The sequence below is a fragment of the Zingiber officinale genome, chromosome 5B (genome assembly GCF_018446385.1).
Source record: "Zingiber officinale cultivar Zhangliang chromosome 5B, Zo_v1.1, whole genome shotgun sequence".
NCBI classification, from domain to species: domain Eukaryota; kingdom Viridiplantae; phylum Streptophyta; class Magnoliopsida; order Zingiberales; family Zingiberaceae; genus Zingiber; species Zingiber officinale.
This window is the reverse complement of record NC_055995.1, coordinates 138486780-138503366: the sequence shown is the minus strand read 5'-3', so window position 1 is coordinate 138503366 and position 16587 is coordinate 138486780. Positions and strand designations below refer to the sequence as shown.

Sequence of the window (16587 nt, the reverse complement as noted above, 5' to 3'; positions counted from 1 at the left end):
AATTTGAGAAAAAAAATTGTACATTGGGATAAAAATAAAAAGATTTAATTATAAATTTTAAAATTCTATGAAATTTTACATAAAAAACCCAATGAATTTTATTTTTTTTCTCTCCCTTAATTTCTTTTTCCCCTCTCTCCTATTTTTTTATTTGTCTTCATTATTTTATTTTATTTTTTCCTTGTGTTTTCCTCTCTGCCACTATGACCCCTATTTTTATCACTACACGATATTATTGCCGGCGCTGCTGTTGTTTGCTACGAGTATCGTCATTGTCATTACATCAAGTCTCCATAGCAAACACCTTTTAATTATGGTGAAATTTTATTGTTTAATCTTTTTTGTTACATATTTATGTGCTAAAAAAATATAGTGTCAATTTTTTAAATTTATGTTTTTATTTGTTAGTCAAGTATGTTATTTGTTTATTATCAATTTATTATTATTTTTGAATGGTTGGGAAAAAATCTAGTCATTAAATTAAGTAATTATATGTCTAAAATATTATGCTAATAATAAATTAGGTGAAATATAAATATTGAGTATTTTAAGAAAATATGAGATATACCTACTTTAAATAGGGCATCTCCCCCTCCACTACATCTTTCTTCTCTGCCTTTTTCACCTAAATGATTCTTTGACTTTGAGTCATAGATAAGGTATGAGGATCAACAGATCGTTATTTCAACTAAAATCAAGGGTTAAACTAAAAACAAAATTAAATTTAAGTTCATTTTTAACTCATTGAATTCGAAATTTATACTTTTAGGGAGTGAAAATTGATCTGTACTAATATTTAGAATTTTAAAAATTATCCCTCCTGAACTAAAATTCTAGCTACGCCACTATAATGTGTCAACGTTATTCTTCTTGTATCCTCACATTTCCCCTAGGCTGCTTCGACATCAGGAATTCCAAAGCTGCAAGGTTTGATCTCTCAACAATCCTGTGCACAACAGTCAAACATATCTTTACAATGTAGCATTTCATTCTCTTACTCTGACTTTACCTTATCAGTAAATTCAAGTCCCTTTTCCCTCAAAAATATTGAGTTTTAGATCCTTTCAGAATTTATGTGATATCAAACTGTTATGATATGAAATTGACAGGGCGGATTTGGATGTATCTAGGATCATCTTCAGGATCTGCCTACTTTGCCACCGCTTAGGTTTGGTCATATATGGACTCATTTTAAGCACCTAACACGCTCGATTTCATCTACGAAGAAGACGGTGTACTCGTGGTTCTCAGACACAAAGCAACTCTAGTAGAATGCCTTCTCAATATAGCCTTGGAACTCTGAGATCATCAGGTAATGCTCCAAAACCTCATATAATTAGAGTTTTTGATATGCATGATAGGTATTTTTCTTTAATCGTATAGCAAATGAAGGCTGCAAAATAAAGATTTACCGTTCATTGTTATAACTAATCAACTCTATTTATTTATTTATCCTAAATAACTTTTTCCTTTGCTTTGAAAGAAATGGCTAAGAAAAACTAGAATTGACACCTTCTCATTGGTGTATCGAGCAACAGGGTCATACAGGATCGAGTAGACATTGTTGAGGAGGAGGATCGTTTCATGTCCTGCCGTGCCGGTGATGTCCAGGTGACACTGCTTCTCAACCGACAAGCATTCCACCCCGAGAAACCCATAGAGGGCCAACTTGCTAGCCCAATAAACTGATAGATGACCATTCAATGCCTTCTTAATCTCAGTCATTCAAAGAAATTGTTTCAATGAATATGTTCATTTGCTAATAAATCAAAATGAAAGATATTTTATGGCAATTGGAATTGATGGGAATTAAATTATGATGCAAATTGCAGCGTTAATTATGAACTTTGGTAACTAAATGATCCCTTGTAGATCTCTTCACTCATTGATTGCCCTAAACCCTATCTCGACATCACTAACTTGAAAAATGTCATTATAATCTAAATTGCTGAAGGATCATTACTGAACGATCTAAGTTGCTTATCGATCCCCCTTATCGCCGAAATAATTTCCTTGATCTGCTTGTGGGATCGATCTCCAGCAACAAATTCATATGCAACACCATCAACTTCAACCATGCTGCAACCAGGCACCTTCATTGCCTGTCTCACCTCCATTGCCCTCCTCGCCTTTGCTACATTCTCCCACTGATCGGCCGACGCATACATGTTCGACATCAACACATGAATGCCACCATGATCAAGGCGCAATTTCTTTAGATCCTCGATCGTTTCCCTCCCCAGTTCTGTCACACCATGCATTCCACAGGCATTTAGCAATGCACCCAAAACATACGAGTCAGGCTCCATGGGCATCTCGCTCACCACCTTCTTTGCTTCTTCGACAAGCCCTGCTCGACCCAAAAGATCTACTAAACAGCCGTAATGCTCGACTCCGGGCTTGATATAGTAGACTCCATCCATGCTCTCAAATATCATCCTCCCTTGATCGACAAAGCCTATTCGTGCACAAGCACTAAGGGCGCAGATGAAAGTGACTTCATTTGGCCTCACTCTTTCCTCTTCCATTCTACTAAACAATCCCAATGCCTCTTTGATGCATCCATTGTTCGATAAGCCAGAGATCATCGCTGTGTATGCAAACACATCCCTCTCGAGCATTAACTCGAACACTTCCACAGCACTCTCGATGCACCCACATTTAGCATACATATCAATCAGCGCGGTTCCTAGTATTCGATTCAACTCCATTGCGTTCCTCCTCGCAAAGGCATGAATCCACATCCCCTGGTCCAGTGCCCCGAGAGAGCCACACGCCGACAGAGCTCCGACAATGGCTGCTTGATTTGGCTGAATTCCACAAACTTGCATCTCATTGAAGACATCCAAGGCTTCCTTGAATCTCCCAAATTGAGCATACATGCCGATCAAAGTACTCCAAGACACCACATTTCTCTCAGGCATTCGATTGAACAGCTCGCGGGCATTCGCCATCTGCCCCTGTTTCGCATAGCCAGTGAGCATGGCAGTCCAGGAGACTACATCTCTGTCGGGACTTCCGTCGAACAATTTGCGAGCGGAGCGGAGGCACCCACAAGAAGAGTACATGTGGAGCAGCCCATTCTGGACGAAGTCATACGCCTCCCAACCGAGCTCGACGATCAGGGCGTGGAATTTCTGCCCGTCAGATAAGGAGTCTCGATCGACGCAGGCACGGAGGAGAAAGGAGAAGGTGTAGTTGTTGGGCAGGAAGCCGGCGGCGAGCATGTCGCGGTAGAGCGACAGGGCGTCGCCGGCCTGGCCCCGCTCGACGTGGGCGCGGATCATGGTGTTCCACAGGAAAGCGGACCGGCAGGGGAGGCGGCGAAACAGCAGGGTAGCGTGGCGCAGGTCCCCGCGGGGGGAGACGGCGCAGAAGGCGGCGAGTTTGCCGGCGGCGTAGGGGTCGGAAATGAAGCCGGACACGAGGAGGTGGGCGTGGATTTGGTGGGCCCCGCGTAGGGAGAGATGGGGATGGCGGAGAAGGCAGAGGGTTCGCCGGTCGGACTTGAGGTATTTGGTAAACGACGGCGGCATTTCTCGGCAGCCGTCGGACTGTCAATGCCACGATCGTTGACAAGACAAAATATCATGAAAAATAATGAAAATTAACTTCTTTTTTTTTTACTCTTCCAAATACATTCACATCAACCTTTTCATCTTAAATCCTTGCGCTGAAGAACAGGACTAAACTACATTTTAAATTTAAGAAAACATTCTAAAAAACCTCCTTCATTTTCTTCTATCAAAAATCCACATCAGATACAATTTTTTTTTTACTTTTTTTTTTTTTTTCCAATTTCTCATTGGTAATCACCGCGCAACTTTCCACGGTAAACCACATTTCATGACGCGAGACCCGCAAATATCTATCCAAAGTGCTTCAAAAGTCAACCAGAATCCACAGAGATTTGCTGATTGACCCGCTACGTTAGATTCGCCAAAAATCCAACAATCGATAAGACTGCCAAATGACCTTCCGCCTCATCCAACAGAGAATTCCTCAGAAACAACAAAAGTGAGAAATTTCTGAACAATTTAACTCGAATAACAACTGCACAAGTTCACAGAAGAGACATAGAGGCTTCAAGGAACACAAAGCTTTCTTTTCCTCTTTATCCTCCACTCTGTTCTCCCCACACTCCAAAATGAACACCAAAACAAACAAATAATCACACAAAAAAGTCAGAAAATTAAGATCTCTCCTTCCTCAGGAACTCGATTCCTATCTCATTCTACTGCACAACCGAGACACGTCTGAAGGCCTCACAGGCTTCAGCAGGAAATCCTCTGCTCCTTCCTCCAAACACCTGCAACAAATAAAAATCAAATCCAAGTCGAGATTCAATTGAATGAACAACTTTATTTCCCAATTTACCTGTTGATTCTGCTAGGAACGTTCTCAGATGACATTATGACCACAGGGATTTGCCTTAGCTCAGAGGACTCCTGACCCAAAATTGATATTAGTATTCTTTCTTGGTGGATGAAGATGAAGATTGTGTTTCTCACCTTGACAATCTTGAGAAGCTCAAATCCAGTCATCTCCGGCATCCAGTAATCTGTGATGATCATGTTGACATTCGGCTCCTGCCATCACGAACAGAATCCTCAATTAAGATCACAGAAACAGCTTAAAATAGCAAGATTTACAAGTGAACGGGCGGGACTCACCAGCCCCAACAGCTCCAGCGCCTTCTTCCCGCTGTCTACAGCCGTCACTGCAGCAAAACAACAAACACATGAAGAACAAGACCTCTCATTTCATCAAACACACAAGAACAACAAGACTTCCTCCGGTACCCTTGTACTTGGAGCTGCGGAGGAGCTTGGCGATCATGGCGCGGTCGACGGAGCTGTCGTCGACGGCCAGCACATGGATTTGGCGCTCCCCGTCTCCTCCCCTCGACGACGCCATTGTCGCTGTCGTAGAAGAGCACACCGCGACGCCTCTTTATATACAGAGAGAAACAAAAGTGGCAGAAGACGTGCCAAAGCCGAAGGGGAAGCAGAGCGCAGAGAATCCCAAGGCGAACTCAATGCGATACGATCTCGGCAGGATCCTGTCTGTCTTACTTATAGGATCGGACTGGGGTAGAAAGTCCACGCCTTTGACTGGTTGATCTCATCAGCCAGCGGCAACGAGGCGAATCAGATCACGGCGGTGGCGTCATGGCCGAATCTATTGGGATATCGTACGCATGATGTTGCGGCAGAGGGAGGAGGGAGGGGATTGGCGCAGTGGAACCGAGGGAGATGGGAGAGAGATACGGGGACGTGCATGGAGATTTCACAGTTTAATCATTGGCTTTCGCGCCTGCTTATGCTTCTTCTGCTGCCGTAGATTTTATGGAGGTGATGGTGGTGACGGTGTGGCGGGGGGAATGGATAGAATATTGAGGAAGAAGAGAGGTAGCGTATCGATGGAGATCTTTTGCCGGAAGGGGAGGAGAGGGAGAGAGGAAAGATTCGGGGAGGAAAAAAGTAGATCCGGCCGCATTTACGGCGGCGGCAGAGATCTTTGGGGGAGGAACAGCATCCACCTTCCTCTTTTAGAACTGTATTTTTATTTTAAAGTAAAAAATTTTTATTTTTTAAAATAACAATAAAATTTTAAATTTTAAAAATGAGATATTTTTAAAATTGTTTTTAATATACATAAAAAAAAATTTATATTTAAAATATCTCTTTATTTTCAGTCGGTCTAACTATAAGAATTAGAACCGATAATTGGATAACTAAGAATCAAATTTTGAATTTCGCTTTTGAGTATGCACTCCAATAGATAAATTAAAAGGAAAAATCATCTATGATTATTTTTAAATGATAGATAGTGTTTTAGTGTATGAATAAAAGAGCCCTTTCGTGTATTTAAAATGCTTAAATTTCTTTTTCAAGAACAGCATGATAAAACATTCTCTTTGATTTCATTCATGTTTGTTTTTTATTAAAAAAAAAAAAGAAAGAAAAGTCCACTGAATGTGTTCTTCAAAATCGTGCTTGCGTGCTAATCTAATAGTTAAACTAAAAGATTACCAAAAAATAATATCAACTAAGATCTTCACTGCACCTGGCCACTCTGACTTTTAGGTCAACCATTGTTTATATGGGAATCTTAGACAGCTTGTAATTGAATGGAATGTCAACTAAATTGCAACGTGATAATTCATATATACCAAGAAGAAGATTAGATTCCAGTTGAATATCATTTTTACTTATTTATTCTGAATTTTAAAAAAGGAGGGACATTTAAACTGACCAGGTTCCTGAAGTCAACGTTGATAAAAAAATAAGTAATTTATTTATTCAAATCATCATCATCTGCATAATATTGACTTAGGCCTCGTCGGCGCCGCCGTGGCAGGGGGATAATTTCTACAACGCCGCCGCCGCCGCCACGCCATGTATGTTCGCCGGCGAGCTCATTGGCCACCAGCGGCCGTCGGCGCGAGCATGTCGATGACATCATCGCTCTACGTCACCCGAGCCACATCTTTAGGTACCCATACCTATACCCGGTTATTGGATCTAGTTGGCAGGGACCACTGCTGACCTGTACAGGTAGATCGACGCGTAAATGAAGAGCGTGTCGGAAGAATTTGACTCCACTGTGACGAGTGAGAATAGACGTCAACTACCGCTGCCCGAATGGCACATGTGCGTAAGTTTCTGACACGTCAGCCACTGGAGCCGATGGATCTCAGTAACGACGCGAGACACGGGCGCCGAAGAGATCATAAAATGGCGCGTCTAGTCTAAAGTGGCGACTTAAGTCGTTCAACTAGAGGACCACGTCTGTCGGCACGCCGCCCAACCACCGACGCCGTCCACGTGGCGCTGCCGGCTTTGTGCCCCCTTCGTCTTGCTCTACGTGTCCCTCTCCACCCCGCGCCCACTGGTGCGGCGGCGGTGGAGGAGGAAGACACGAAAGCAGTCTAGTGAAGCTCGCTCGATCTGTTGTTGAGCTTTGATGGCGGCCGAATAAATTTGACGGAAAGGGCTCCTCTTCGCTAGGAAGTAATTAAGCGGTGAGTCAGTGGCGGTCTAAAGCTGAGTCGTGTTCTATTGATGATGAAGCAGCGTAACCGCCTTTGTTTGCCTTTTCGGACAGGAGCTTCAGGGCAAATTAAAGAGGGCAAGAAAACTGTTCTTCCATTTGTAGGATTACGTTTACGTAAAAGCGAGATAAATCGTAGGCCAGTTTATAGTCGCCAAGAGTATAAAAAAAAATTGTATATATGACCGTCGGAAGTTGATCTTACGGGCATCCCGTGGAAACTATGAGGGCGTGTTTGGTTCGGGGTTATCGTGGATAACCTTGGTTATCTGTCTATGGTTATTTACGATAACCATATTTGGTTCGAGGTTTTTTTGGATTCCTAAGTTTTCCTCGATTCCGAAACGTCAGCACACGTCATCAATTGGGGCATCCAACCCGGAATAGAAATACCTTTGGCTGCCTTGGTTTTTCTTGATTCCTGAGGTTATGAAATTTTTTGTCCGAAATTATCCTTCGATACGACCAGAGCACGAAGGTGGCGGTAGTAGGCTGCAGTAAAAGGCGTCGGGCGGCGTGGGCAGCGGTCGGCTTTGTCGGAGGTGGCAGCAGATTGCAGATCGGCAGGAGGTCAGCGGTGGGCGGCAGGCAACGAGAGACGGGCAGGCGGTGGGCAGCGTAGGCGGTCGGCTGCAGCAATAGGCGTCGGGGTGCGATCGGTGGGCAGCGGTCGGCGTCGTCGGACGTGGCAACAGATCGTTGGATGGCGGCGCGACGGGCAGAGGGAGACGGCGAGCGGTGGCCGGTGAAGGTGGCTTGTGGGCAGCGGCGGCTTGTGGCGGTGGGAAAAGGTCGGCGGGAGGCAAGCAGTGGGCGGTAGGCAAGGGGAGATGGGCGGGCGGTGGGCAGCGAAGGCGGCTTGCGGCGGTGGGCAACGCGAGGCGAAGGCGGCTTGCGGCGGTGGGCAACGCGAGGCGAGGAAGAAGAACAACTTTACTTTTATCTACAACCTTTTTTTTACTTTGCTATTTTAAGTTAAATGTTACTATTTTAATTAAAACTTTATTAAATGAAAACAAATTGTAAGTAAAACTTCATTATTAACTTTAATAAATTATTTAAATAGATTATAAAATAAAAAATAAAATATTATCTAATTTTTTTTATTTAAATTATTGAATATTAGTATTATTAATTTAATTTATTTTAAAAAATAATCAAATATTAAATTGATTTAGTTATAAAATATCTTTGATGGAACAAAGGATAATACCGTAAATATAAAATTAGGTTATGCATTAGAACCTCCAAACAAACAAGTTTGTGTTACATTACTTGGAATTAAACCAAACGACATTAGGTTATGTTATATTCCCTATAACCTTGGTTATATGATTATCTGGTAATCTTATAACCAAGGTTATAGATGATGACTTGAACCAAACGCGCCCTGATTGTACTTTCAAGAAACTGAGTTAAAGTGTGGTTGAACTTATCAAGCAAGCCGGTGGGCAGTAAGATCACATAATTAATTGCTCATCGTCCTTATGAAATCTGGATGGAGATAAATATCTCTTTTATGTGTTAATTATTATTTCAAAAGTTAGTAGTTATTCATGATTTATCTTCTTCTTGTTGGTCCTAAAATGAATTGGTGGGAGCACTGAGAGCGAGCGTATTTACCTTTTGCCAACTGAATGGAGACGAGACTGTCCGCGGGGTTATGGTACAATGATAATGTTGTTCAGTTGTCTCCTAGATATTTACAGTTTAATTCTCAGATATGACGTATTTACTGAGATTTTTTCTAAAACTTACAACTAAAGTATATTGGGCTTTTGGGTGGCCGCCGTAAGTGCTTTCTTATTTACACTAGTGGCCAATAGAAAATTTCTTTGAGACTAAATAGGTCACATAAATTCGACGTTATTAAATCTGATTATTTTTTTTTTTGGATGGAGGGGAGATCCCTTTAGTTCCCATGGATTGTTATGTCGTTGCAGGTCTTAAAGCGTCAAGATGTGTCTATATTAAGGGATATACTTCCCATGATTTCAGAAATTCTTTATAATTATCTTTAAATCCTTAGTGATCCTATCTAATCCTGCAAATTAAATATCTAAATTTATTTGTATTTATCATGATTCCACAAATTAAGGACCTTTAATTATTATTATTTCTGTTTAAATAGTATCAACAATATTGGTTATACTATAAAAATTAATACAATATATCTTTCTATCCGTTTGTTCTTCTTTTTCTTGGTATAAGAATCATAAGTAAAATTCCAACAATCCTATTACTGGAAATCTACTATTAATAACGTCGTTTACTATCCAAATATCAATAAAACTAAACCAGAGGAACTACAACCTTTGGAAATCCCAAGTACTACTTGTGCTAAAAGGTCATTGCTTATTTCAATTTGTTTCTGGAGAGTCTGTAACCCCAACCGCGACGATAGTAACTCGAAATAAAGTCAGTGTATAGGAGATCAAAGCCAATTCCGAATATGTAATCTAGGAGCAGCAAGACCAACATCTTCTCGATTGGTTTCTGTCAACACTGTTAAAGGAAGTCTTTAGTCAAGTTATTGGCCCCCCTTGCACCACCTCAAGGCCCTTATGGACATCATTGCAGAAAATGGTAGTCTCACAATCTGGTGCATGCCACATGCAACTTCGGCTTGAACTACATACAGTGAAGAAGGGCGGGCTATCCATGACCAAATATTTACAAAAGGTAAAATCCATCTCGGACGATCTTATTGCCACTAGACATCGACTTCCAAAGGTCGATTTGGTGCTTTACATCCTTGGCGAACTTGGATCTAAGTATGAATCTATGGCGATTACTATAACAACCAAAAGTGAAGGAGTAAGCATAGATGAGTTAACCGACATGCTATTTACTCATGCGCAACGTCTGAAGCGTCTATATGTCATCAAGCCATCTCCCATGACATATTTTGTTGAGGGTTGTAAGGTTGTAAATATAGTTCCATATTGAAAACACATGAGAAAAATCATGGGTTTATACGAAAAATATATCTCCATTGGCATGAGACCTTTTGGGTAGAGCCCAAGAGCAAAACCATGAGGATTTAGATCTAAAGTGGACAATATCATAGTATTATGGAGATATCTAAATTTTTTTCGATCCTTCAATTGTTATCATAGCGAGGTCGCTATTCACAGGACTAACTGTTGGAAGAAGCATGAGCTAGATGTTGGTGCAACATCCCTCAGGTCAAGGTTGACCTGGTTAACAAAGCTGAGTCTTGGTTTGGGTTTAGATGTTTGACAATAAGATATTGATCGAAGAAGAGTCAAGTAGGTTAAGGTTGACCGGATACTTGACTGGGAAGTCCTAACTGGCATGTTAGGCAGATGGAAAATCCTGGTGAGTGAAGCCAGGTGAAAGTCCTAGTGAGTGAAGCTAGGCAGATGGAAAACCCTAGTGAGTGAAGCTAGGTGAAAGTCCTGGTGAGTGAAGCCAGGTGAAAGTCCTAGTGAGTGAAGCTAGGCAGGTGAAAGTCCTAGTGAGTGAAGCTAGGCAGATGGAAAACCCTAGTGAGTGAAGCTAGGTGAAAGTCCTGGTGAGTGAAGCCAGGTGAAAGTCCTAGTGAGTGAAGCTAGGCAGATGGAAAACCCTAGTGAGTGAAGCTAGGCAAGGAAGGAAATCCAGATGGATCAAGAATGATCGGACATCTGGTGTTGGGAAGTCCAAGTAGGTCAAAGGATTAACTGGATACTTGGCAAGGAAGGAAGTCCAGATGGGTCAAGGTTGACCAGACATCTGGTGGAAGTCCAAGTAGGTCAAAGGATTGACTGGATACTTGGCAAGGAAGGAAGTCCAGATGGGTCAAGGTTGACCAGACATCTGGTGGAAGTCCAAGTAGGTCAATGGAGTGACCGGATACTTGGCACGACGAGTAAAAGTCCAAGTGGGTCAAAGGGAGTGACCGGACACTTGGTGGGGAGTCCTGCGGTCAAGGGTGACCGGATGCGAGGCATGATGTACCAACAGTCAAGGTTGACCGGATGTTGGTTAGGAGGTTTGGGACTTGGTTTTGGGCAAAACCAAGTCGGATCGATCCGTGGATCGATCCGTGGATCGATCGGATCGATCCAGTTCTGGCCAAAGCACGGATCGATCCGTGGATCGATTCAGGTGGCGACTGGATCGGAGCCGGATGGATCGATCCAGCGATGGCCGGATCGATCCGTGGATCGATCCAGCGCTTATCTCAGAAGCTCGGATCGATCCGTGGATCGATCAGCTCTCGATCGATTCGGAACATTCGAATCGATCGGGATCCGACCGCTGGCGTCGTTAAAGCCGCAGCGAGCGTGGTCTTCGGCATATCTTCACGAGCTCTTCTCGATTCATTCCAGCTCCTCCACAGCTCTCTACAAGCACGTGATCGCCAGTTCTTGAAGGTTCTTGGAGGCTTTCCAAGTCAAGAGGCGGATCTATTGCAAGAGGAAGAAGTTAGGGTTAGGGTTTTTACTGCACATCTTGTAAGCTTTTGCTTAACTTGTATTTCCCTTTCTTCTTCTTGTATTGAGAGTGTTGTAGGGCTTCTCCGCCTTTGGTAGTTACCATAAAGGAGTGTTATTCATAGTGGAGGGTGTGTGCGTTGGTGTGGATCCTTGGATTAGTCACCTCTTGTGAGGTGGATACCAAGTAAAATCCTAGTGTTAGCGTGCTTGTGTTTGTTTCTGTATTTTCCGCTGCACATCCAAGAAGAAACAAGCAACGCCCAGCAACGAAGCGCACCGAGCGAACGCGACGAGCTATTCACCCCCCCCCCCCTCTAGCTACTTTTGGTCCTAACAAGTGGTATCAGAGCGAGGCCGCTCTTCACCGGAATCATCGCCGGAAGGGTCAAGCATAACAAGAAAAGCTAGAGGGTGAAGAAGTTGGAGCAAATTCTTCGAGTTCAAGACTTTATCAAGCTCAACTTCAAGATGCAATTCCAAGATGGACTTGGATTTGACACAAGGGTGGCTCCACCATACACTTCTACGAGTTTCGATTCTTGGAAATCAAGAATCGAAAATTTTCTTATGATGGAGATAGAGCAATGGTTTGCTCTCATGGAAGGCTTCAAGGCTCCAAGAAATTCAAAGGGTAAAGTTCTCAAGAGGAGCAAGTGGAGCCAAGAGCAAGTCCAAAGGTGCGAGGCTAATGACAAAGTGACCAAGCTTTTGGTCAATTTATTGCCAAGCACCATCCTTTGCAAAATTGGAGAATTTGAAGATGCAAAGGAATTATGGAGCAAATTGGACAAGCTTCATAAAGAGATCCCCTCCACTGTACAAGATCATGAAGAATCCAGAGAGGGTGACTCTTTGGAGCAAGATCAAGAGGAGGACTCCGAGGTTGAGAGATGCTCAACCTCCGAAGAAGAGGAAATCCAAGAAGCTTCATCCTCAAGGGAATGCAACGAAGGGAACAAGGAGGGAGCATACTCCTTGTTTCATGTTCAAGATGATGAAGCCTCCACCTCTAGGATTGAGGGGGAGCAATCCTTGGTGACGCCGGATCAAGAAGAAGGAGAAGCTTCTATATCCGGGTCAAGTGAAGAAGAAGAAGATGGTGCCACCTCCGAAATTCAAGAAATATCAAATGGAGGAGCAAGTGCCATCCCTACACAAGAAGGTATAAACATTTCAATTAATAATAAAAATCATATCATATGTTTTGAGTGTAGGGAAAGTGGGCACTACAAGAGCAAGTGTCCCAACTTGGCCAAGAAGAAGGGTCAAGTGACGAAAAGGGCAAGGAGAAGCCCGAGGAGACCATTCCCGGAACAAAGAAGAGCAAGGAGCATATCATATGCTTCTCTTGCAATCAAAAGGGGCATTATCGGAGTCAATGCCCTAAGGGGAAGAAGATGGTCAAGGCTCAAGGAGGAAGCTCAAGTCAAGGGGGAGCCTCTAAGGTAAAAAGGAAGGTAACATTTATTGAGCCTACCCCTTTACATTATGGTAAAAAGCATGATAGTTCTAACTTTTATCATTTTAATGCAATTTACCATAAGAGTAGGAAGCATGAGGGCTTTAAAGAAAAGCATGTGGCCCTACATGCCAAAACTACTACATCTAAGGCTAGGAATGTAGGTAAAAGTCTAGGCAAGAACTCTAAGGATTGTAGCTACAAGCCTAGAAACAAAAATGCTCATGAACTTAATGGAAAAACAAAAACTAAGGACTTAATGATAGAAAATCAAGTCTTGAGATCAAGACTTGATAAAATTGAAAAGACCCTAAAAAGGATGGAAAATATCCTAAAAGGGCAAAATGAGCAAAACCTAGGGCTAGGAAAGTCAAAGCCATCAAATAGCCATAGAGGTTTGGGATACAAACCAAAGGCTAAGAAGGATGTGCCTAGTTATCATAGGGTTCCATATAGTTATGGAACAAACCCTAGGTTTAGTGGTCAAGTCAAGAATACTAGGGAAGTCATCCCTAAGAGTATTTTTGCAACCAAAGTGACTAAGACTTCTAAGAAGTCTAAGAAAGTCACTAACAAGGTCACAAGGGAGGCTATCCCTAGGGTTGACCTAGAAAATGTGACCAAGGCTTCTAAGAAGCCCAACAAGGTCACTAGGAAGGTATCTAGGAAGTTATCCCTAGTGAGTACCTAGAGCATCCAAGGAGCACCAATAGGTGTTGGGTTCCTAGGAGCATCTTCTCTACCCCATAGATGGGTTAGAGAGTGTCAACTCCAATTAGAAGGGTAGTTAACCCAACTTTGAGGAAATTGACACTCAAGGAGCATTTTCAAGGTTTGGTTAACCTTTGAAAATGAAATGGAACTATTATTTACTCCTTGAAAGAGTAAAATGTGCCTAGTGGTGAAAATTTGATTTTAATCTTAAAAGGCACATATTGGGAAATTCATAAGAGCTACCAAGTTGGGATTTTGGTATGTTCTTAGGAAATTTAAGGCAATCCGGGCCTTAACTTTGAAGTGCTACTCTTGTGGAAAAATGAAATATGCCAACATTTGAGGATATGCTTAATTTCGACTGGCATAAATTAATCAAGGGAATTAGAAATGCCAATTTAGGCTTTGACATTTTCTTGAAGCACTTTAGGGCAATCTAGGTTTAAGTTGTAAGTTTAGCTAAGGTTTTAAGGATACTTAGATAGTTAATCTAGGTATATTTTATTTATGCTAAATCTTGCCATGATTGTTTGCCCATCATATGTCATGACATCATGTCTATTTTTGCGTTCATGTTTTATGTGAAAATCCAAAATACCATGTCATGACATTCATACATCATGTAGTTATAGGATATTTTCTTTTGAAAATTATTTCTTTTTGATGAATGTCATAACATTATCATGCATAAAGTTTAATTCCTTGTAATTAAGGACAAAAGGCATTTAACAACACTTATTAACAAGTGACATCCTAGGTGGGTGCCTAATATCTCCAAAATGCCTAGATAGATATGCATGATCCCTAGATTAGGGCAAAACCAAAATCTACATCTCACAAAGACCTATAAGATGACTTGTATGTGTTTTAGTGCACATTAGATACAAGTGAGATGTTAGGATGATGAACAAAACTCAAGATGCTGATTTAGTGCATTCTTTTGAGTTTTAGTTTCATCAAAACACATAGATATGTGTTTTCCCATCATTGGGAAAGCTAATGTACAAGTCATGTGCATTAAGCCCAAGGAATATGGTGGGATATTGGTTTGAAAAAGTTTTCAAAATGATTTTGGAAAACCTTGGTGAAGGCTATCTTTTGATAGTAATCACCATTGAATAGTTAGACACAAACTTGAAGAAAACACTAAAGTTTTTGTAAGTTTTCAAGTTTGTGTCAATCTTTGAAAATATGATGTATTTTCATAGAAAACTATTTTTCCTTGATAATATATGCCCTAAACAATGTCTACACGAAATTTCATAATTTTTGGAATTTTTGTAGAATTTTCTAGGGGTTTCTGAAATTGACTGAAATTGAATTTCAGCAATTTCAGGCCTCCAATCGATCAATGGATCGATTGGAGTGCCTCAATCGATCAGTCGATCGATTGATAAGGCATTTATCGCGAGCAGAAGCTCGCTGGATCGATCAGTCGATCGATCCATGAAGTCTGAATCGATCAGTGGATCGATTTAGTAGAGTTCAATGGATTGAAACCCAACTCCAATCGATTGGGAATGCTGATTTTGGCTGGGATAGCTTGATTTCAGCATTTTGAACCATCTTTAGTCTAGGTAACCATTCCTAACCCCTCAAAATACATTTGTATACATAAAAAGGGTATTTTCGTGTTGAAAACAAGGATGGAATGGTAAAGGAAGGCTAAGTTGAAGTTTAGGTTGAGGTTTGTTTCAAATTTTGAACATTTGAACCTCAAAACTTCTAAATCTGGGTTTCCTAAAGGTTTAGGGATTCCAAGTCATTGTTGGTGCAATGACAGAAGTTTCCACCATGTCTTTAGGGGGAGGGACTCTTTAAAGACATGAAAATTATTTTTCATGAACCTTGGAAGGTGGTTAACCTTCTGTTGTGAACTTGCTCAAGGTTGAGCATTTAAACTTGAAATGGGGATAAATGGGGAGTGAATATCCTCATCATTTCAAGTGGCAACTCAAGTGGTTGAAAATGCTCAAGGTTGGGTATTTGTCAACATTGAGGGAGAAGTTAAAGATAATGAAGGGTATGGGACCTTCGATATTAAGTTGATCACAATGAGTGAAATTGTGATCACGATGAGCAACTCTTCAGGAGGAGAGTCTTCAACAAATGGAGTTGTTGAAGTGTGCCCAAAATTGGAGCATAGGTTGATGTGTGTCCAAAGACGGGTTGATGTGTTTTATTAGTAAGAGGTTGATGTGTGCCAATAGGGGGAGAATGAAAGGAAGTAAGTTAGGTTTTCATTACCTAGAGGGAGTTTGCCCTCTTAGGGGGAGAATGAAAAGCTTAATTTATGGGTTCATTACCTAGTGGCATGAAGAAGGAGGCTATAGGATTAGCATAACTTACATGTGGGATTGTAAGTGTTATTGTGGTATTGTCAAACATCAAAAAGGGGGAGATTGTTGGTGCAACATCCCTCAGGTCAAGGTTGACCTGGTTAACAAAGCTGAGTCTTGGTTTGGGTTTAGATGTTTGACAATAAGATATTGATCGAAGAAGAGTCAAGTAGGTCAAGGTTGACCGGATACTTGACTGGGAAGTCCTAACTGGCATGTTAGGCAGATGGAAAATCCTGGTGAGTGAAGCCAGGTGAAAGTCCTAGTGAGTGAAGCTAGGCAGATGGAAAGTGAGTGAAGCTAGGTGAAAGTCCTGGTGAGTGAAGCCAGGTGAAAGTCCTAGTGAGTGAAGCTAGGCAGGTGAAAGTCCTAGTGAGTGAAGCTAGGCAGATGGAAAACTCTAGTGAGTGAAGCTAGGTGAAAGTCCTGGTGAGTGAAGCCAGGTGAAAGTCCTAGTGAGTGAAGCTAGGCAGATGGAAAACCCTAGTGAGTGAAGCTAGGCAAGGAAGGAAATCCAGATGGATCAAGAATGATCGGACATCTGGTGTTGGGAAGTCCAAGTAGGTCAAAGGAT

General features: G+C 41.8%; 2 protein-coding genes across 2 annotated transcripts; both read right to left on the bottom strand.

The window, feature by feature from the left end:
* Window positions 1–1799: 1799 nt before the first annotated feature.
* On the bottom strand, window positions 1800–3652 carry LOC121986330 (pentatricopeptide repeat-containing protein At5g66520-like). Its single transcript, XM_042540212.1, has one exon. It carries the CDS (start codon window positions 3534–3536, stop codon window positions 1941–1943), a length of 1596 nt encoding a protein of 531 aa, XP_042396146.1. The 5' UTR covers window positions 3537–3652; the 3' UTR covers window positions 1800–1940.
* Window positions 3653–4020: 368 nt separating this feature from the next.
* On the bottom strand, window positions 4021–5525 carry LOC121987930 (two-component response regulator ORR6-like). The gene is made up of 5 exons (XM_042541632.1): window positions 4803–5525; window positions 4674–4720; window positions 4512–4589; window positions 4378–4448; window positions 4021–4309 (listed from the first exon to the last, which is right to left on the bottom strand). Exons 1-5 carry the CDS (start codon window positions 4915–4917, stop codon window positions 4225–4227), a joined length of 396 nt encoding a protein of 131 aa, XP_042397566.1. The 5' UTR covers window positions 4918–5525; the 3' UTR covers window positions 4021–4224.
* Window positions 5526–16587: the final 11062 nt, after the last annotated feature.